At 42.6% G+C, this 23,415-nt stretch overlaps 1 protein-coding gene across 1 annotated transcript in view; it reads right to left on the bottom strand.

The window, feature by feature from the left end:
* The window catches only part of GATA6 (GATA binding protein 6), a gene marked incomplete at its 5' end in the record, with an annotated part of 29,301 nt that extends 5,891 nt beyond the window's left edge, over positions 1-23,410 (bottom strand). Inside the window, 5 exons of the mRNA XM_019541195.1 lie at positions 13,578-13,684; positions 13,774-13,861; positions 15,241-15,366; positions 19,148-19,314; positions 23,287-23,410. Coding sequence (XP_019396740.1) covers positions 13,578-13,684; positions 13,774-13,861; positions 15,241-15,366; positions 19,148-19,314; positions 23,287-23,410 — 612 coding nt within the window. The remainder of the gene's footprint in view (positions 1-13,577; positions 13,685-13,773; positions 13,862-15,240; positions 15,367-19,147; positions 19,315-23,286) is intronic.
* Between the last annotated feature and the right edge of the window lie 5 nt (positions 23,411-23,415).

Here is a 23,415-nt window from a genome sequence, read left to right as displayed (position 1 = left end):
TAGAATTTGAAGTAGCTGCATCTTTTATCCCTAATATATAACATAAGCTTCCCTTTAGCAAGAAAGACATTTTTAAGAGACTGGATCTACTGCAGGGGGAAGAGGGGGTGGGGGAGTTAACATTTCAGGAAAACATTATTTGCAAACTTAACACACTTTATCTAACTTTGTGAACACCAGAAATTATTTTAAAGGTTCCTATTCACCCTACCCTGCCACTATTATTCCTGCAGGGAAAAAGCTCCTCAATACTTGTTTTGAAAAAGTAATTCACTCTTTCCCCGATTCAGTTCTATACAAGGGTGGAGCTCAGAGATCTGGTCTGCGTTTCCATTCCAGATTATCTGCTAAGTCTCTCTCAGACACCCAAGAATGGAGAATGTGGAGGCATTTCCTGTTAGAAGACCGCCTATCAGTGGCAGACCAAGACTGGGCCTGACTCCTTAATTAAGCCAACACAGGAGGGGGCTGGGCAGGGTAGCTGGCTCTGGAAACCACTCCCAGTTAATGGAATGACAAAGTCAAAGTCAATTTGGGCAGGTTCCAAATTGAGGCATGGAAAATAAGCTTTAATGTACAAAACGGGCATGGCTGAAACATTAGGTTACTCAGGTCTGTTCATAAGTAAACATCTCTGCTGCTAACCACCTCTCCCCCCCACAACTTAGTTAAAAAACAATAGAAATGAATTATTGGGCCTGTTCTCCAGCTGGCATAAATGGGCATAGGAGTGCAAACAGCAATTCCAACTCATTCTAGTCATAGGTCTGACCCTGCTAATAAAATATAACCGATTCCTTTCTCTTGTTGAACTCCAGCAATAATATCAATAATCAACCAAACTGTGACTTCTTGAAGAAAAACAAATGAGGCTTTTTAGGATGAACTGGGCAGTTTTCAGAAGCATGATTTCTGTCTCGCAAATGAAAGTGCCACGCTGGACAGCTTCTACAAAGACAAGTTAAGGGTCATCCTATTCCCATGCTGTAGCTGTGAAGACAAATCCTTGGATACATAAAAGCAAGAGGGTATCAAAAAGTGCTAGAGGTGGCATTCCTCCTCTATGAAGAGTTTGTAGTAATACTGTTACAATCCTGAGTCTAAATTTTGCATCTATACTTCAGAAAGGATGTTGAATAACTTGGAAGGTCATTCACCCAGCAGAGGGAAGAGCTGAGTTTCCTTCTCTGCCCCAGTGACTCATACTGAGAGGGCTGGCATAAGTGAGTGATGTCAAGCCTCAGAATTCTGAATCCTAATCAGAGATTGGCACGGCCCTTCAGCCACAAAAAAAGCCCCCCAAACCTCACAGAGGTGGAGTTTAAAATAACCTCTGTCACAATCATTTCTTACTGGCTAGCTAAGGTAGTTCCATGCATAAAGTGAGTCTCCCCAGGCATTGTAAAAGATTAGGTATCTAACTTAGGGCTGCAAATTCTAATGGTAGGATATCTGCCTAAAAATTAACCACTTCAGTGCTCAGTGTTGGATATACCACAGATATCTATGCCTTATGTCTTATGGGATGAATTCAAGGGACACAGAAAGCAAGTCTCTCCAAAAGGCAAAAACTAGAAATATCAGTCCAATTACATCCACCAATACACACACTCTTTACACTAAAGCAGCTGCAAATTTTACTTAGTGAGAACAAACCTGGTTTATCAATCCAGGCACAGTTCTTTCCCTACTCCCACAGGCAGCTATCTGCTTCTAAAACTGAGAGCAACAGCAGATTATGAAGTGTATGCATTAACTCAGCTGCACTGGCCAGCATGCTGGGGGGCAGAGCCAATGTCCCACAGACCCTGTGCCTCATGATCAGGGATCCTGGTTTTTTCTGTTTAAATGTCCCAAATTCTTTGATGAAAACCCCTCAATTCTGTGTTTTTCTGTAATGAAAATGAAACACCACTACATATTAGTTGAACACAATTTGGGGGGGATATATTTATAATTTTAAAGCAATTTGGATGCCTAGCCATTCCTCAATCTTTATAATATAATACATTCTAAATTCCTATATTTTGGCATTTGATTTTGTTTTTTTATCATAGAAAATGAGTGCTCTCCCTAGCCCCTTTGCTCCTAGGATGTGGTTCCAGCTGGCAGCTGTTCCCATGTCCCCCTTCCTGCCCCCTGCTGTTTTGTGGTATTGAGCATCCCTGATATGCCAGTGCCCTGCCCCTGACCATGCACATGGTGCTCCCTGCCTCCAATTGCCCTCCCCACAGCCCCAAGCAGCTCCTTGCAGACTTGAATGCTGGCAGCCTGCAAAGGGAAACCTGCAGGTTCCCATGCTCTTTTTCTTTTAAAGGGGAAAATCCATGGTTTTCCATGGTGAACAGAAAATCCAGATCCCTGCTTATCGTCCACTCTCAGCTAATCTGTGTCATAGCGCAAAGTACTGTGAGGGGACACTAAACATACCAGCTTTCACATCCCAATCTGGCTGTGCACATGCAGCAAGCTTTGTAATGCCTGAAAGATCTAAAGTTCTATCCAAATTCTAGGCATTGTGGCTTGGCCTATGATAAGCCTCTACTGACAAATCATGTGCTTCCTGTTCCCTTACTATGACTTTGCGTGGCTTAAATTGTAACCCTTATTTATACAGCATGTGCCTACAAGATTCTTTGTTGCCTAAAGCATGCTTTGGTAAAGACAGTTGGGTTCCTTTAATTTTCCATTCTCAGTGTCCTGCCTGTCAGCCCCCATTCCCACCTTCTGGTCAGTGGCACTTTCTTTGAGAATCATCACTTCCTTTTCCTGTATAACTTTGCCTTAACAATGATTGAGTTAAAAATTAAGTAGCAAAAACTGAATTCTGGTTGATATAGTGACTTTATCACTATATAAAGTCATAATTTAATGCTGGTCCTATTAATCCTTTTGCTTATACTAAAATTGTGTTGGTTTACATGTAGTCTAATCTCTCCTCATACTATAACAACATAATACTTCATTAATTTCCAAAGAGAGCCAACATTCCAGTGTGGTTATGACAAGCTGATGGCAAGACTGCTGTCTAGCGCTGTGCAAAAAAATTATTTTTTAGTCAGGCAGCTGAATTGAAAAATCAACACAAAAAATTTGCTTTAGATAACCCCAAAATTATTTCTGTTTTCCTCACTGAAACTTAAATGCTTCATTTCATTCAACAGAGAATGTTCCTGTCAACCCAAAACAAGCCGTTTTATTGTGAAGGCCTGTAAGAAAAGCAAAGGGAAGGGGTGGATAGGTTTATGAGATGTACAGGGGAGCAAATGTCACTCATTCTCCACCCATTACCCCAAAGCTCTATGTTTAAGATACTCCCCGAGTTTGTCAGAGCCATGGGTGGGTTCAGCTCCTTCCTCTACCAGTGATGAATACAAATAGGAGTGTACGAAGTTTTGGTCACCAATTTGATTTGGAGAAGATTCGGCCCAATTCTGAGGCCGAATCACTGAATCCAAACCAAATCCGGAGACCAAAAAAACCCTCTGAATCAATTTAGAGGCTCTGAATCAATTCAGAAAAGATTCAGAGATTTGGAAGGCAATCTTTCAGGGGAACAAAAACTGAGAAGAGGGAGAGGGAACAGTGTGGGAAAGACAGCTGACATCTGTAGCTGGCCAGTGACTGTGATCTTTCCCTGAGTCCCCTTTCAATCACAGTGCTCTGGGGGAGGGACGTAGAAACAGGACATAAGCCTCAGTCTGCAGCCTTTCTGTGCCTTTTGTGAGCTGTTCCTGCCTGAGCACCGCCCCTGTTACAAGCTATCACAAGTTTTGCTTGTCAGCACCTTGAGCTGCAGTTTCCCAGAAACCCTTGCACCTATCTCCTTGAAACCAGGCAGGCTTCATGGCCTCAGCACAGGCTACCATCCCTGCTGTTTTCATTCCCACTGTGCCTTAACACATACACAGTTACACATGACACAAGTTTTGTTTGTAAGCACCTTGAGGTACAGCTTCCCAGGAACCTCTGCACCTATCTCTATGAAACTTGGCAGGCTTCATGCCCTCAGAAGAGGCTACCATCCCTGCTGCTTTCATCCAAATCTGCCAAAAAATGACAGTTATAGGTATTTCAGTGATTCCCCATTATAGCCTATGGCCGAATCTCCAAATCTCTTTGAATCAGTGCCGAATTCTGAAGCCAATTCAGCTGAATCAATTTGAGACAGTGTTCCAAATCTCCAGATTGAATCACTGTCCTCCGAATCAGCTGAATCCAAATCTGAATTGAATACGTCCCTATTCACACAAGCCTAAGTTCAACCTATGAGACTGCTCTAACCACCAGGCCATCAGGGATGGGATTCGCTCAAGCTCTCCTGTTCACCTCATCCCACTTTGTATAAATAATTCAATATTTACTGAAGTAGATACTGGAACCCAACTCTCATACTTCTTAGCTGAATATTCTAACTGCTAGGCTCCAGATTCTCTCACCGAGTGTCTCCTTGGCTCAGTGACCATTTGAGAACAAAATCCAGACAGGCAAGTCAATCCCTTCCATTTAAACACTGTCCTGCTTAAAATGTATGTGCTTGGTCCTCAGATGGTGATTTAAAGAAATGAAGGTTGGTGCCTCAAATCCCTAGATAGAAGCGCCTCCAAAGAGCACTTCAGAGAATCCACAATGGTCGACGAGCTGCCCAGAATTAACCAGTGGGAAACACCGAGTAGAAAGACTTGTCTGAAATTCCATCCCTCTCTGGAGTTTAGGCATTCAGGGATGCCCATTAGGCATCTCCATCAATGAGGTATCCACAGCTTCAATCTGTCTCCTGAGAATAAGCAATTAACTGACTAGAAATGGAATTATTTTCATAATAGTGGTAATAACAATCACTCAGGAAGTGGAAAGCCTGGGCTCTAGGCCTTCTTCAGCCTAAGGGACTCAAACTCAATCTCTCACTTCTCATGTCAGGGCAGGACCACCCTCTGACCCTCCTGCTGAAGGGGTATTACAGTGCAACCAAGACCGCAAGAGTCATGGAGCTACAAGGAGAAAAAAACAAGAGATAACTCTCTGTACCGCGTTAGCTAGGGAACTCAGGGCAGAGGGCTCTCTATATCATTCAGGCCATCTAGACCATTCATAATAACCTTCAATTAACTGAAGGGTGGTTACCAAAGACAATGGACCTAGACTGTTCTCAGTGGCGGATGACAGAACAAAAAGCAATGGTCTCAAGTTGCAACAAGGGAAGTTTAGGTTAGACATGAGCGTAGTAAAGCAGTGAAACAGGCTACCCAGAGAGGCTGTGGGATTTCCATCCTTGAAGGTTTTTAAGACCCAGCTAGAGAGAGCCTTGGCTGGGATTTTAGTTGGAGATGGTCCTGATTTGAGCATGGAGGTGGACTACATGACCTCCTGAGGTCTCTTCCAACCCTAATTGTCTGTGACTCTATGATTTTACATTAGGCAGTCACTGTATAAAAACAGAAGTAATCCCAACAGCTGATACTAGAGGCATCGTTTTACCAGTACTCTCAATTCAACATGGCCAAACTAGATACAGATACTATTGGATATCATCTTTGAGAACTCGCAGAGGTCGGGATTACTCCTGGAACACTGGTAAACCAAAAGCAGTTTAAGAAAGGGGAGAAGGAGGTATATGAGAATATGGGAAGAGGAGGATATGAGGAATTACACACCAGTCTGACCTGGTTACCTGGAAAGCTCATGGAGCAGGCCAACAAGGAATCTATTTCTAAGTACCTAGGAAGAACACAGTGATCAGGAAGAGCCAACGTGGATTCGTTAAGTTGTGACTGGCCAACTCATTTACCTTCTGTGATGACATAATAGGCTCTGTAGGCTGGGGGATAGCAGTGGATGCAATTGACTTCAGCAAGGCTTTTGCCACAGTCTCTCATAACGTTCTCATTAATAAACTAAGGTTATACAGACTAGATGCAAGTACTGTAAGGTGGCTACATAACTGGTTGGATCATTGTGTTCAAGAAATCATCAATGGCTCAATGTCTAGTTGGGAGGAAGTATTAAGTGGAATATCCAAGGGGTCTGTCTTGGGTCCAGTATTGTTTAAAATTTTCATTAAAGATTTGGAGGATGGGAATGAGTGCACATTTAGCAAATTTGCTGATGACACCAAGGTGAGTGGAGTTGCAGACACTCTGGAGAGTAAGATTAAGATTCAGAATGACTTAATAAATTGGAGAAGTGATCCAGAATCAATCTGCTGAAATTCAACAATGAGAACTGCTAAATCCTGCACTTGGGCCAGAATAATTGCACACACATACACAGACCAGGGAATGATTGGTTAGGCTGCAGTAGTGCAAAAAATGACTTGGGGGTTACAATGGACCTGAAGCTGAATATGAGCCAGTAATGTGCTCTTGCTGCAAAAAAAGAAAAAAAGCCAACAGTATACAGAGGTATGTTAATAGGAGCATTACTTGCAAATCAATGAAAGTGGTTCTCCTGCTCTATTCAGCACTGGTGAAGCTTCACCAGGAGTACAATGTTCACTTTTGGGCCCACACTTCAAGATGTAGACAAATTTAGAAAGAGTCCAGTAGAAAGCAAACAAAAATAATTATAGATCTGGGAAATGTGAGTTAGGAGGAATGGTTGAAAGAACGAGGATTATTTAGTCTGGAGAAAAGAGCACTGAGCAGGTATTTAATAACAGCCATCAAATACCTGAAGGGTGGCTATAAAGAGACTGGAGACAGACTATTTTCTGTGGCCACAGGGAACAGGACTAGGAGCAAAGGTCTCAAACTGCAGCAAAGGAAATTTAATTTGGAGATTAGAAAGAATTTGTTAACTATAAAGTTGGTCAAGACTACCCGGAGAGGTTATGGAAACTCCATCCCTGGAAATTTTCAAGAGCAGATTAAATAAGACACTTGACTGGCATGGTTTAGTCAGGGATGATCCTGCCCTCAGCAGGGGGCTGGACCAGATGACCTCATGGGGTGTGTCCAGACAAGAGTGGTCATGAGATATGTGGCTCTGCAAACATTGTTTGCAGCACCACATATCACACAGTGCAGTGTTCTCTGTACTGCAAAGGTACACTGCCCAAGCATGCAGTGCACTGTTTTTTTTTTGGTTTTTCCACATGTTTTTTTGACCTCTGGATATCCAGGGGTCCAAAAAAACTGGGGAAAAAAAAACTTGGCACAGTGCACGCCCAGCCAGCACATGCTGCTGAACAGCAGAGCCATGCCGCCCACAGCTGCCATCCAGACTCTGCGCAGCAGAATTGCTGCAGCTGCAGCCCCAGGAGGCCCCAGGACCCCAGGTAAGGCTGCTAGGGCTAGCCCTGTGCTAGCCTGAGCCTCCTGTACTCCACCTGCGGCAACCTGCCACATGCCAAAGTGTGCATGGCACACACAGGTGTTCCCTGGGGACAAGTAGCAGTGGTGCAAGGTGTACTGCTGCTACTTGTCCCTGGAAAACCAAATGTCCATACAAATCTGGATGCACCCATGAGATCCATTCCAGCCCTACTTTTCTATGATCTACACGTTCACAACATGGCTACAAAGTTATGCTCCTTCCCATGCTCCTCCTGGCCCATACCTCTGGCATGCCTGGCTGCCAGTTGTCCAGCTTCATGAGGAGGCATGGAAAGTAACCTCAAGCAGACTGCTTTGTAGTCTACTGCTCAGGGTGTCTCTCCTGAGAAGTAGCATCTGGACCATGCAAAAGGTGAGAACCTTCTCCTCTCATCATGTTTTGGGGTTAAAATAATATCGTTTACACTGAACCCACAGAAGCCAAGTTTAGGTGTCAAGAGAACTTTGTTGTCTGAAATGCAGGCATCTAATGAACTCCAAGGCCAAATGAGTGAGGGTATTCTGGATCCCTTTTTGCAAACTAAGCATCTAAATTCTGCCTAAATATCACTTAGGTGTCCAGTTTACCAATCTGGATTTTGTCCCAAGTGACTTTGTAAATTGTGAATTTGTGTCAACATAAGGGCTAGAAAGAAACATATACAGCACTGGACCCTCTCACATGGTGGTGTGGACATGCTTATGGGACACATCAGTTCACCTCCTCTCTAACAAAAGAGAACATTGAACTCTGGTCTTCCAGATCCTAACTGAGCATCCTAACCATTCTAACCACAGAACGAGTAGATACAAAGGGAGTAGGGGGAATTACATCTCCAAAATATTTTTTTAATCTAGTCCTAAATCTTTTTGCAGAATTTGGCACTAATTTCATGATAAGATATATGATCATGATCATGCTATTTACTTTTATGGCCTCGCTAAGAAAACTCTGTACTGATTTCCACTGCATAAAACCCAATAAAATAAAACAACATCTGTATCTAGAATTCTAAATTGCCCTGTGCTGGCTCCATTTTTGGCTGCCTAGGGTCATTATAAAAGCAAAGTGATATGGATTAATGGATAATATATAATAAATACACGTGCTCATATAAACAAAAATTATTTTTAAGTGCCAGTGCTTTGCTTGGGGCTGTAAGTAAGGGCATTATCTGGCCTGCTATTTTTTAAATGTAAAATCTAAATCTAATAAAATGCTGTCACAGGAGTGTAAAGTAAAACGAAATACAGGGCCAAATCATGGTCCCATGAAAATAAGAACACATGCTCCTCCAGGCCTGAGAGAGAACACAGCATGCTAGCATGTAACAGAAAAAACACCATGCATGCTGCATGGGAGAGTGATTAGGCAGAAGAGGCTGTTTTGCATGCTCCCTCCTGGCCCCAAAAGGAAAAGAAAGACAGATAGAAAGGACAGCACCTAAATCCTAGCACTTCTACAGTGCACCATTTACTATGTGCATTGGTTCCCATTAGGACAACAAGATTCCTGTTCAGTGCACTAAGGGACAGAATTTCAGAACATAGCTACACATGCCATTAAAAGCATGTGCCATATCCTTATGTCTGAAAAACTGTGGCCTGAGCCACCCCAATATCATCTGCAAACTAGGGTTGGGCAGCAAGGCTCAAACTTTCTCTTCCAACAGGGTTTAGGGCATCCTTCAAGTCTTCCAAACAATGGTTGGGCACAATATTATTTAAAAAAAATATTATTCCCTCTGAAAGAATATTATTCCCTCATTGTTGCTGTGTCTTTGCTCGCAACAGCTCTGATTTGTGAAAGCTCCATCTACTGCCAAAAAGAACGGACTTTATAGGATTTTCACACTGCCTTCAGTCCTGGTATGACAATAAAGTACTGCTTGTAATGGTGTCCACTGCAGCCTCTGCATGTAGACAAAAAGGTGTACACTCCATAGTAGTGGATGTTGGCATATCATTGTTTGCAGCATTTTCCTTATGCAGTTTAGGGGGCATCAAGAGAGTGGCTGGTCATAAGACAGGTGCAGTAAGTTCTCAATGTTCAAAAAATCTTTTATGAAGACAACAGCAACTTCATATAACAGGTCGTTAGATTTTTTTCTATATTAATAACAGAGGAAACTCATTTCTTCTGCTCCTCAGAAAGGCAGGGCCAAAGTTCAATCCTAAAACCTGCTGTGAATTTTACAAATCGCTCCTATCTTTGCAATGGGACTACCCAAAGTCTCAGATCCAAACACATCTAAACTGAAAGCTGAATCCAAATAGTAACATTTGTGTCTATCCCTAGTAATTCATCGTATCTTTTAAATTTTTAATCTTCAGCTAGAACATAACAATTAGGTTGCTGTTTAATTTGTATCAAAAATAGCATCAGTAAAATTCCTTTTATAAATGTGTGGTTTTAAGAGACACTTAAATGTTTCTCCCACTCTCCCGTTCTATCACTGGTACAGGAAACAGAAAAGGTAGGGCTGAAAATGAATGCTGCTAACACAAATTCTGCTGAATTTCATTTCCATTAGATTTCCACATTGCTAGGAACTCTTCTGGCAGCCTCCCACAAAAGGCATAATAAATTACTCTTGTACCAGTAAAGGAATTCATTTCTTCTGATTCACTTAATAACAAGATGTCTGTAAATTTTAGGAAAGAGTTGCTCAAAACGTCATCATATTTTGCCCCAGTGTATTTTTTACATTAATTTGCCCTTTTTCTATTTATCAAAGAATAATGAATAGGGTGGTCAAGGAAAAAAAAAAAGCATCAGCACAACAACTTGCATGAAATGAGCTTAGTAGACTATATGGCTGATTTGAGCTTCCAGTGTCTAATCATCCACAGTACAAAGGTATCTCCAGTGACAACTGCTGGAGAGACAAAGTACTAAACAGGCACAACGCACCCTTAGGCATTATCCTATCTGTACACACAAAGTCTGTACAGTCAGTGTCTGACACACTGTTCTATCAACAAATTCCTGGCTGTGAAACTGTCAACTCTAAATTAATTTGAAAAAAAAAAGTAAAACAAGGTACAATGTTAGGTATTAATACAAAAATACTTAGGATATGATCAGATTAAGGGCTTACTGCCCTGAAATACAAATGACTCCACTAAGCATTGAGAATGTTCAGTACTTCAAGTCCAAGAATAAGCCTACGTCCATAGATGTCATAAATGTCCCTTAAGCTCCAAGTTTTATCAAGGGCAACAGGATCGTGTTATAAAGAACACCGCCTTCTGTTCTTATCTGCGAGTCTGTCCTATTCCTTTCACACTTTAAATACTGATGGTCTAAAAGAGGCAAAGTTATAGGAACGAGTGAGTGGACAAGGGTATAGAAAACATGCTTCCCTTGCACCAGCAACTTCAAACATTCGATTCTTAGTATGGGTGTTCATGATTACTAGGTATTTTTACTGTTGTAGACTTCATACAATTCCCAGTGAAGTCAGCATGAGTCCCCACAAGTCTGCTTTCTATGAAAAAGCTCTAAGTTCTGCATGTTTTATGGCACACATTTTCCACTCACTCTGATATATATTTTTTTACAAGAGACAATCAGCAAATGACTTATATCTACGTATGGGTAGGGAAAAGTCACAGAGCCATTAGCAATTCTGCATATATTAATATAAAAGGCCAGATTATCTCTGGCCCTAGTAAAGGAGCCAAGGAAGTAAAAGAAGGTTCCTCCTCTTGCATGAAGCAGAAGATCAAGGACAACAGAGAATTGTCTAAGTCACCACCATGGCACATCTGGGAGCCCTCCCAAAACAACACACTGACCACTCGCTCCCGTGTCTGCCTACTACTAGAAAGGAGTCAGCGTACCCATCTTAAAGACCGTGCCTCAGTGCTGCTCTCCAGGTCTCTACCCTGGGATCTTCTTCTTGGCATATGCTCACAGCAGCCAAAGGTGACTTATTTCCTTATTTCAGGAATTTGTCCTGCTCTCAGCAGGACCGGGTAGATAGGACATGGTTCTCAGCAGCAAAACCCGTGCACAACGCAAAGATGGTATAATCATGCCCTTGCACCAGTTTTGTCCTTGCTGTAAGTTAGAGAAGACTTGTGTATGCTGCACATTCCTTTTGGTTGGTAACAACTCCTAACTAGCCATCTGATTTGATTGGAAACAAACTGCCTTTCCACCCTTACACCTCTACTCCAGAAACAGCAGTCTATGCAATTGAAAATAAAAAATAAAATGAAGATTGTCAGGTCTAAGGCTCAACCCTGAGAAGGCTACATGGAGGGACAGTTTGGTGAAAAGACCAAAAGCAGAACCAAAAGAAAAAAATACAGCATGTGGGAAATGGAGGAGTTATTTAAATGAGCTCTACTTTCCACAGCCCCAGTGCAACCGCCTTCAATACAACCAATGAGGGTCAAGCTTTTAATTCTGATCATGGTGTAAATCTGATTATCATGCAATTTGGCTCCTCTCTAGCAATTCACAGCCTGTCCTATACTCTGCAGGTGTGTTTGCAGTATTTGCACAAGGAATAAGGGCCAAAATCAAATAGAATGCCCTGTTTTTAACTTTTCATCCTAATATTTTATATTGTTTTATTTGATTAATTTTTAAGCATTGTCATATATCATGTTCGATTTCACTTTTGCCTAAATTAGTAGAACTTGTGATTTCACTGTATGCTTTTACCAATAACCACACCATTTGATGTTATTATTCTACAATGCATACATTTATAGGCAATTCTGTGGTATCATGTTAGCTAATGCTTTAAATTTACTGTTCCTGGTCACCATGCACAAAACAGCAATCCTATTTTAAGTAATCCATGTGTACAACAAGTGAATTTAACCCTTCACAGTTTTTCTTATCAAATATCTTGGAAAAGAAAAGACATAAAAGGAGACAGAAGCTTCCCCTACCCCTTTTTTTTCATTTTTAGACCAACGTTTCACTTTCAGAATTCCCTCCCTTTGATGTGCTCTGTTTATTTTATTGGATTCTCAGAATTCTTTCATGTCTAAGACAGGCCCTTTTTATAGTCTTGTTTGATGACATCAGAACCAAAAATCCAGTGCCTCCAAAGCTGAGCAGCATTTTGGTAAACTGATTCCCTAAAAACTATAATTGCTAAAAGGGCATTTTAGAGTTTGTTTGTTTTTTAAAGTAAAATTATGTATTTCAAAAAGAAACCACTGGAAGGAATTTCCACTGGGGGACATAAGACACTGAAAAATAGTTATAATAAACAACAGTCTTTTCCTTAATAAAGGAGCAGCAAATGTAACAGTAGGGCAGCTTTTAAATAAACGTTATAGTTGATTAAAGGCACAGATCAAAGGAGTGTGTATATGTGTATACATAAATAAATGTTAGAGGTTATAAATGAATCTACTTTGCACCTATATATAGTATTCACTCTTGCAAATATTAACCAGAGGCAATACTGAGGTCTTATGCATTGGTATGAGGACCTTTTGGATATATGGTGAAAATAAATTGAAAAAACCAAGGACAATCCGAAAGTACTTATAGGATCAATCCTATGAAGTGCTGAGCACCTCCCCTACTGCCATTAAAGCCACAAGAGTACAAGGACAAGAGTAGAAGGTACGGTACAATTTGTAGGATTGATTAGATTGTAAACGCCTAATCTTGCTGTTGAATTGAATGGGAGCCCTTCTATTGTCTTCAATGCATTTTGAATTCATGCCTTAAGTGCACACTGTAGTTTTAATCCAATCTTCTTGCTTCCATACAAAAACAAGATGGAGTTTTACTGCTTTTTACAGGGAGCATAAAATTATGGGTGTGCATGTGTATATGTGCACACAGGCTTGTGCATATTTTTAAAAAGTTTTGGAAAAGATGGGAGTATTAGTGCTTTCATTTATATATATATTCACAGGCCTGTATCCAATGAATTTGTTTTATGTGCACAAATGCTCTTTGAGGTTATCGATATGTCATGCATTCTTAAAACGTGTTTTTAAAATGAAACAACCAAAACTTTGAAAACAGAACATTTTGATTTAAGCTTTAGTTAACTTAATAAAAATTATATAGATCTTAATTAAGAGGTTTGTAAAGTACTTCAGCTTGTCATCTTGTTTACATTTATATGCAATTTCCTCAGAAAATCTTGTTCCAGTATCAGCTAACAAAACTGAAAAGTTTGTTTAGATTATTGTACTGCTAGATAAGATAAAAGTTGAGATAACATATTACACAGTGACCTGCTTGCTTACAAATACAGATAGTATTTTATCACTTACCCCTGAGGCTGCAGATTGTGCGCTTGGAGAGGCGTTTTTGCTACAATCATCTGAGTTAGTAGAAGACGTGGATGTTGGAGTCATAGGAACTGCATTATTATTGTTACCTGAAATGGCAGTAGCTGGAATTAAAAACAAATATTTTCCAGTATGAAAAAAAAACTTGCAGCCAATCATCTTAATATATTATATTTACCAGAACACGGCTTTGATTTATTTATGTTCTTTGGTTTTCGCTTCCTAGTCTGAATTCCTTCTTTTTTCATTGCAAGAGGCCGAGGAACCTGTAAAAGAAATCCACACAGATCATAAAGTTTTGCATGTACAAGAGTCGTAAGAAATCAAATTATAATATAAAGTCAAATTATGACACCAGGAAAATCAGTTGCAATTGTCCACTTTAAAGTCTTACTTCGTAGAGATTACATCAAATCTCATCATTCAAAAATGACTACTGTTTCCTGTGTTCTAGCAGAGATTCCATAAAGGCCTAAGCCTTCATTTATCAGATAAGCAAAATGCTCATTAGCATCAGCCATTTTACCTGAGAAAGGACAGCCGGGTTAAATTGTAATGCTGCACGGACTGGTCCTGGAATGAATATATGCAAGTGGGGAAAGCCACTTACGATGGGCCTGTGCCTGTTCCTACTGGCACCTAATTGTATAGATCAGGCTTCTGAATAAGTATTTATAAAGCAGGAGCATATTTAACTTAGCATGTGTTATTGTAAGTAGTTCTCTGTGTGCATTAACATATGATATTCAAGTTTATTTGTATACAGAAAAAATGCCTAAATATCTGCTTTGTATTTTACAGGCATAATTATCAATGCCTTTAAATGGAAACTACATACCTAAAATACTGAACTTAAGTTTAATATATTTAAGAATACAAACTGCTGAAAATATAATTAAGGACTGTACTCGCTGTGACTGTAGTGCTTACAGCTGTGATTTAATAATCTCTTTGGAAAAAACCCCCAAACACTGGACCAGTCACTGGTAAATTCTGCTACTCTGATTCTTCAAACACTTGTGCAAGCATGTAATTTTACCCACAAATGCATAAGAGGGTCCAAGGTCTAGCCCTAAATGTATTCCATTATATTCACAAGTACAGTTACTTTCTTGCAACATCATTATTTGTCTAGGGCTCAGTCTACACTTCCAAAAGTTTTGCCAGCATGGGTATGTGCATTTGGAGTGTGAAAAATATTCTTTTACCAGTATAACTTATTTTGTTCAGGGAACAGGTTTCAATTATATCTTTTTTGCTGATGTAAGTTGCATCTCTATTGGGGAGGGGGGTTGCCAGTACGAAAATTATACCAGTATAGCTATACCTCCAAACACTTTAAATGCTCTTAATTCACTGAAAAATTATAAGCAACTCTGTCTCCTGCATTATATGATAAGTAGTTTTTTTCTTATAACTCAAGGTAATGTGCATTAATGGAATTTTTAAGCTATCTTATTTAGACTTTGACTCTACACCATTAAAGTCAAGCTTTGTCATTGACTTCCATGAGGTCTTAGACTTTGCTCCTGACAGTACTTGGAACATATCGAAGTTAATAGAAGTTCCATAATACATCCATTGGGCCGTAATTAAACAGACATAGACTGAAATAGCCCCTGACAATATTGAAGTGGCTGCATACCCCATGAAGTTTCATGTAAAGGCCGCAGGCGTTGCATACTGGCTCGCCTTCTGCATTCCGACGCCACAGGGTGGTGGTTGTGGTGTGACAGTTGGCACAAGACAAACCAAGCCGCCTTGATGAAGGCTAGAGACAAGCATGAGTAAACACAAAAATCAGCAAACAAATACAGTATAAACACAGTGCTTACATATTTTGCACGGAAAAGGGGAATCTACCAGTGACTAGATTTTAAAATCCATTGTTGCAAATGCAGCTAGGATAACGATTAGTTTTCTACTGCTGCTTCACAGTATGGCCTAATAAAGTCTCACTAAAGCCCCAAATTAAGTTATTATGGTCATTTTATAGACTGTAAAATTGATTAGAAGAGATTATGAGATGTCTGAAGTTCTAGATAAGTCAATCACAAAGGTAAAATTAAAACTCCGAAGTCTCTGATCTGAGGTCTTATGCTCAGACCACCAGACACCTTCACTTCCTCTGACAAGGTGAATATGAAAGCCTCTTGCCAGAGTTGCATAAAAAGAAAACTGGCCAAAGTCTACAAGTTTCTTCTACAGAACTTTCAAACCATTCTCCCTCCTCATAACATGCTACTACAATGTAATGGTGAAAAAAATCAGCTTCTTTTAATCACCTTCCCACATGAGCACAACAGCTGCGAAAAAGGAATTTTGTAGTATGTTAGCGATTCTGTAAAAAGCAGAAAAGACAGCTTAATTTTCATGTGCTGAACTTCACTTGAAGGGCTGAGAATACCAAATTTCTATTTTGACAAAGAAAGGAATAGGGAGTGGATATCAAAGGGCCTGAGTGTGTACATCAGTGTTTTATTTTGCAAAAAAAATTTTAAAAAATTATCATCAAGTAAAAAATAACAAACTTCAGGAATGTGAATTACAGAACAGATCTTTCTCTCTTAATGTTCTAAGAAATCAGAAAATCTATGTGTGACAACAAGGTCCATCTTACAAACAAGGCATTTATGACACTCTTTAGTGGAGTTTGGAGCCAAGATGAAGCAACCCTGTATCAGAAATGGCCATATAACAAAGAGCTTTATGACTGCAGGCTATATATCATAAGTGAAGCCAGTCCTCATAAACATGTGAAATGAAGGTGAATGGGTTATAAAAGTTCCTGTAACAAGTGATCTCTTTTACATTCATCACAAGCAAGGAATTCAAGCTACCTCATAAATCTGTTATTTTGCAAAGTATTGCATTGTCAAAAAATCGGTGTGCAGTTATGTGTTTGCAAGCTGAACAATTTTGCATAGAAGAGTGAGCTTCAGAGAAACACATACATCCTGTCATGACCATAAATAAAAAGCTCACAAGCAGAAGTAATTAGCTGGGGATACACCCTTCCATTTGGAATCATTTATTGCTGGTTTGCGAGATATATTTGGTGACCTTTGATACCACTGAGACACCTACCAAATGGAAAAAAAAAAAGTTTGAGAATAAAAAGAAGTTCAGACCCACAGTTAGGTCTCCATTCATGTCACTTAACAGTAAACTGTAATTTTGTATCTAAGAAAGAGAATTATAAATTAAATATAATTGTCTCAGCTGGGAATTATATAAATAAAAGTTACTTGTCACATTTTGAAAAAAAAATTCCCAGGCTGTAGTATAGGCTGCAACACTGGCATTAAATACTTACATATTTTTTAAGTTTTAAATTAATAGCATTGAAATAGAACTTCTTGTCATGATAATTACTAAGAGAAAATAAAAAACTGTGTGGGCCCCAATTCTGGGCATTTCTTAAGACAAAATTCTTACTGAACTCAACAGGAATATTGTAAGATAAGAACTGATCCCAAAGCATATGTTACATTTGCTTGCTTGGTGAGTGACATACTACTACAAAATTCACGTAGTTAGACCTTATTTCAATTTTCTTTTTGTTTTCCTTTACTTTCCATTTTCATGTACTTACACAACTCAATTTATTCTGTATTTTATATAGCTATAATTAGTTGTTTTGTTCTTGCATATAAACTACTTTATTTACAAAAAATATTAAAGTAAAGAACTAAAATAGCTACTCTGCTTCAGGAATTTTACCATGGTCCTAAGCAAAAGCAGGACAGTGCTCTGAGTGTGCTTATCGTTCTCACCACATTTTCCATTTTAACCTATTTCCAAGTTTGTGAATACACAATCACACTCAATATATAATTAGGACCCTTGTATGAGAAATGGCTTATTAAGAGATTTCTCAGAACACTGCAAGTGTTTGTTTTGTTGTGGTGTCAAAATGAAACAATGCTGCAGTCTGATTGTGTTCTATCTCCTCCCCGTCCCAAAAACGAAAAATGAAGCTGATCAGAAATCTCACCACCCAAATGCCCAGCTGGCATATACCTGTGCGGTGCCATAGCACTGAAGCCAGCGGAGGTCAGACATTAGGCACAAACTGAGGGAATGGCTCGGTGCCTTGTCTTTGTTCCCTACTTACTGACATTTGCTAAATAATCAGTTTCAAAAATAGGCATCCAATACTTAACTTCTGAGTTAAATTCATTCTTTGGTTTAAACAGATGAAAAAAGTGGGGTTCTAGAAAGGTCATTGGCTTGTTTTCTTCCAGTAATGTGAGGTGTTGGAGAAAGTGATAGAATCATTATTAATTTTTTTAAAAGGGGATTTATTTTTTATATTACAGAACTATGAACACACAGACAGACTGGGGTGGCTGCAAGGCGCTTGAAAGTTTGATCAGGTTGATACACTTTCCTCATATATGGATCCAAACATCAGTTTGGATTTTACCAGTATGATTTATTATAACGAATCCACTACTGGCCATTATTGAAAAGAGTATTCTCCTATATGTCTGTTCTCCACCCAGTTTTATTAAACATATAATGCAACTCTTCTCTTGCTAATTTTTCTCTTTTCTTATTTAATGCCAGCTTTGAGTTATAAATGGGGGTTGTAGTTTTTAATATTTATTTCCCTCCTCCTGGTTTTCAGTGTCTATTTCTCAGACAAACTTTGATTCATTTTGGGGAGTAAAATTAAACAAAGGCTATCATCATTGTTTAAACAATTGGCTTTCTTTGAATGATATATAAAATGTCCCTGCTCTCCCAAAAAATGAATTTGCAGCAAACAAAAGCTGGTCTTCAGGAATTCTTAGCTCCCTGAACAAACTATTTTTGAAATTGAAAAAAAATCATTGAAACTTCCAGTATTTTCAGGGCATACTTTTTAATAAAATCTGTGAGGCTGCACTGTCAGGGCTTTTCAGTTTAAAAAGCCAAATTATAACCAGTCTACATGCAACCAGCTCAAAGGGCTAAGGGTTATTTCCCCAGTTTATGCTTCAGGTCAATTATGGCATAAAGAGGAGCCAGGCAGGGAAGCCAAATGAAGTAAGGGAAAGGCAGCAAAAAAGCTGCCTTTTGACTTGCAGGCAAAAAAGGGACCTTTTGGCCTAGGTGCTGGGCAGAAAGAGCACTGTGGTTCATAGTTTAGCTAGAGCACAGCCAGGTAACTTGGCTTCAAGCAGGATTGCCTGCACCTTCACCGGAGGTAAAAGGGCTTTTCAGTTGCCTTGAACTAAATCTCTGCTTGTCAGGAAACCAGGCCACTCTCTGTGCCAGGCACTCGACACACTGGGGCAACTATTTTCATTTCTAAATAGGAGAACTTTTACACTCTTTTCTTCTATGCCTGAAGAAGGGTGCATGTGCCTGAAAGCTTGCAAATCAAGATTAAAACAAAAATTTTGTTGCAAAAATGGAGTTGGTCTAATAAAGGAGATCATCTCTCCCGCAAGTTCTGATTCCTGGGGCAACTACTGGAGTGACATCTGTAGGCACCGAAGAGGAGATGTTGCCTTGGGTGAGGCAGTGAGCGCTCAAGGGGAGCCAGGGAGGCCCGGACTCACCACTCTCTTCTGGGGTTTGATGAGGGGCCTGCTCAGGCCGTTCATCTTGGTGTAGAGCCCGCAGGCGTTGCACAGGTAGTTGCCGGTGCCGTCCCTTCTCCACAGCGGGGTCTGGATGGAGCCGCAGTTCACGCATTCCCGGCTCTCCGACAGGTCCTCCAGCAGCTCTGCCGGGGACACGCCAGTTAGCCCGCGGCTCCGTCCCGGCCTGCGGGGCCGTGCGGGAGCGGAGCCGGGCCGGGCCCCCCGCACAGCCCCTGCCCGCCCTGCTCCGGGCCGCGAGCGGCAGCCCCCCCGGCAGCCCCTGCCCCGGATCCCAAGGACGGCGGTGCCTGGAGGGGGAGCAGGATCGGGGCTCTGCCCCCTGCGTGAGACACCCCCATTTTCAACTGATGAGGATCAACCCAGACCTTCCGAGCGGGGTTGCTGCAGACTGGGGCGAGGTCCGATGGCTTCCCCCTACCCCCTTTTTTACTTTCTATTTTATTTATGTGTGTGTGTACGGCGCAGCAATAAATCAAAGCGCTGCCGCCGGTGCTTTGCCCCCTTGCAAACAAATACAGGCCGGGGGGCTCGCGGGGCCTCGCGACCCCACTGTGGGGAATCACAGCGGGCTGGGGGAGCCGCTGCCCAGCAGGCAAGCGCCGGCAAGGCTGCGCCGGGGGGGCTGCAGCGCCCGACACCCCCGCGGCCAGACGCGAGCGGCTCACCCCGCGGCGCGCGCGGAGCCGGTGGGAGACGGGCTGCTCCGGCTCGTTAGGAAATGCAGCGACAGGGAAAATGCTGAGCATTTGATCACAGCGCTCTGCTAACCACTGACCCCCTAACCAGGGGCAGAGGACAAGGAAAAGCCAACTCTCCGAAGAGGCGCTTCCCCCCGCGGCTGCCTCCCCTCTCCGCACTGCCCAGCCCGCCCTGGCTATTGCAGCGCCGCGACTGCAGGGCCAGGATTTCAGGGTCACTTTCTTTCCTGGCCGGAGAGAGGAAGAAGCCGGCTTTGTGGGATCACAGCCTCGCGAGCTATTCGTGTCCCCCGCTTCCCTGCCCTGATCCGCCTCCTTGCTTCATCATTTCGTTACTCCTCTGCGCCCCGCTCATTAGGGAAGCGAACGGGATCTTGTAAACGTCAAAGAAGAAATGCCCCTGATGCCACTCAACCATGTTGCCTACAGACACCCTTTGTTGCTGGCCTGAATGAAAAAAAAAAATCCAATCCAATCCTGCTCCTCTCCTTTGCAGAAACGGACAAGTTAAAAAGAAAAGAAATCAGAGCAGGGCAGAGCCCGCTGTCAGCCTGTAACTCTCAACACATCACTAAGATTTATTAATCTTCCCACTAAAAGCCGCCATTGAATGCTGTAATCAGGAAAAATGCTTAAGGCTTCAAGGACACTGGAGTTAAACTGTTATTTGTCTCAACTGTTGACTTTAAAATGTCCCCTTCGTATCTAGGGAAAAGAAATTCGGTGATAATAAGATTTCCCCGGCACTGGGGTTGCTTGCTCCCAGCTCCAGAGAAACGCCCTTGCAACGGGAGAGGAAGAACGGAGCTGCAACTCGTAGGTGCAAGTTGCTCAGCCCCCGGACCAAGCCGGGAGACCCCTGTGTGCCCCCTGCGGCCCGGGGAAGGCGATGATGCGATCTGGTTTTGACATACTAAGGCAAAAAGCTCGATGGCAGAGCCTCCCGTTTGTTCTGCCGGAGCTGCTTTTTTATTTAAAAAAAAAAACTGTACAGAGTTGGGTCTTGTTTTAATGCAGAATTTTAACTCGCGGGGACAGAAAACGATTTTTATCCCTAACATGACGGGAAAAGTACAGTTGCTTTTGTTTGGGGCCCTTTTTTTTTGTTATTTTAAGTTTTGTTTTTAAACTTGATACAAAGTTTTCAACGTTTTGAAACTCTGTACAAACTTTTTGAAACTTTATAAAGTTTTAAAAAGTTGATACTGTATACAAAACATTTTGAAACTTTATACAAAGTTTTCAACTTTTTTTTTAGTTTTAGTTTTGTTTTTGAACTTTATTCAAATCTCCCTCCATCCACTCATTTCTTCTCTAAAAAAAGACTCAATTTTCTCTCCTGTTAGTCCTCCCTTTCCCCAGGACTAAAAGAGAAAATCTACGGAAATTTTACAGGGCGCTACCCAAATCCGTGGTAGATACCAGCCACGTTATCAATGCTGCCCAGGTACAGCGATTTTAATAGTCAGCGGCCAGCATAATAAATGCCATGAGTATTACGATTATTCAGTAATATTATTATGATACGATTATTAGGATTATTGCAGTATATATCAAAGGCGAATGAAACTCAAGGCAGAACTGCAGGTTGAACACTTTCTCTCTCTCTATATATGTGTATATTTTATATATATATGTGTGTGTGTGTATACATGCATACACACACATATAATACATATAGTTGAACCTGCAGCTCTGCCTTGAGTTCCACATATTATATATGGATATCTATCTAATCTATCTATCTATCTATCTATCTATATGCTCCGCAGAGAACCTCTTAAACAAAAGAGCATTTGGATCAAAGGGGCAGCTCTCGCCTCTGTCTGATCGCAGTGAATCGAAGAGATCCGGACCCTGACACCTTCCCAAAGGACTTTAGAGGAAGTGTCGGGATAACCCCCCACCCTGGCAGTCTGCGCTCAGATCCCACCCGGGTTTCAGGTCAGAGCCGATCTGTGGCAGGGGCGCAGAGAGGTGTTAAAAGACCTGCTGCGGAACACCTGTAGGTTGCGGGCCGGATCCCCGCATACTTGGCTTGCTACTTTCCTAAAGGGCAGTGACAAGGGACCTGCAGCTCCTGTCCCTAAACCCACACCTTCTCGGTCGCAAGGTCACCGACTCTTGCGGACAGCGGGGGGGAAGCCTAGCCAGGCGCGGGTCAGTAGGAGCGGGAGCGGCTGCGGTGCTTCCGCGGGAGGCCGCAGCAGGGAATCGGCCCCGGGTCTTAGCCGCTCTGGAAGAGCAGAGCAGCCCGGGCTGGCCTGGCTTTAACAGCAAGTCCAACACACACCAAAAGCAAAAGGCGCTTTCGTGACCTGTGTTAGGACCGGGCGTGCAAAGGGAATAAGAGATCCAGGCCCAGAAAACCAGCCCGCTCGCCCTTCCCTGCAGTTCTTGACCTCTTCCAATGTAGGGTTACCCTGCCCCTTCCTTCCTCTTTTCTACTCCCTCTCTATTACTCTCCTCGCTTCCCTTTCTGTATGACTTTCCCCCTGTCTGTCTTCCACGTGGATCTTCACCCCACGCTCCTCTCCCTCGGCAGGAGACGCGGTTTCTTCCTGGGGATCTGATCCACAACCCAGTGACCTCCTTCTTCCTAACCCTGAACTTTGCCAGTCCTGACACCTCACTCCAATCCTGCGTGCAAGAAGGCTTTCCAGCTTTTCTCCCTTGGCTTCCTTTCCTGCTCGGCTTCTGCTTTCCGCGGCTTTCTAAAAACTCGTCTCTGTTCCCTAGCTCGTACTAGGAAAGGAGTCCTCTAAATCCAGTAGGTAACACCGAGGGGGAGGGGAGGGATTGCTTTCGGCTCCTCTGAGGAGAAGAAAGATGTCCTTGGGGACTAGCCCCTTTGTTTAGAGGAAAAGAAGAAAAAGAAAGAAGGAAAAAGAGGAAAGGAAAGGGCAAGGCAAGACAAGGCAAAAAAGGAAAGGAAGAGAAGAGGAGCCGTAGTGAATCCGTGTGCCCGGGATACTCCTTGGCAGGCTCGGCCTAAGCCAGCAGCGATGAAATCCAAAGAGAAAGCCTAGCAGGACAGAAGAGCCGAAGAGCAGGCCATCCCCACGGAGTGACACCGGCGCTCCCCTCCCCGGGCGGACCCGGCCGGCGCCGCCCGACAGCCCATGCCCAGATCCCGCCGGCGGGCCTGCCCGGCACACCCACGGCAGCGGGGCGCAGCGCTGGGGGCGGCCGTGCCCCCGGGGCCGCCCCCAGCGCGGGGAAATCTCGGCCACGGCTGCCCTGGCACCCGGCGGGCTGGCGGGGAGGAAGGCGGCTGGCCCGCACTCGTGTGCCGAGGGGTTCTCACGACCGCGCCGATCCCGGTCCCCTCTAGGCAGGAGGAGCCGCCCCCGCCCAGCCCGAGCTGCTCGCAGCACGCGGGGCCCCGGCCCTTACCTGCGCTGGGCGGGCGCACGGGCAGCGGCGCGGCGCGGCTCTGCAGGCAGTGCAGCATGGAGTTGTCGAAGGGCCCCGCGGGCCAGGCGGGCGCCAGCTGCGGCCCCACGTAGGACGGGTAGTGCGCGG

This window comes from Crocodylus porosus, unplaced genomic scaffold (assembly GCF_001723895.1).
Source record: "Crocodylus porosus isolate Cpor-Errol unplaced genomic scaffold, CroPor_comp1, whole genome shotgun sequence".
Taxonomy (NCBI): Eukaryota; Metazoa; Chordata; order Crocodylia; family Crocodylidae; genus Crocodylus; species Crocodylus porosus.
This window is presented reverse-complemented; position numbering and strand designations above follow the sequence as displayed.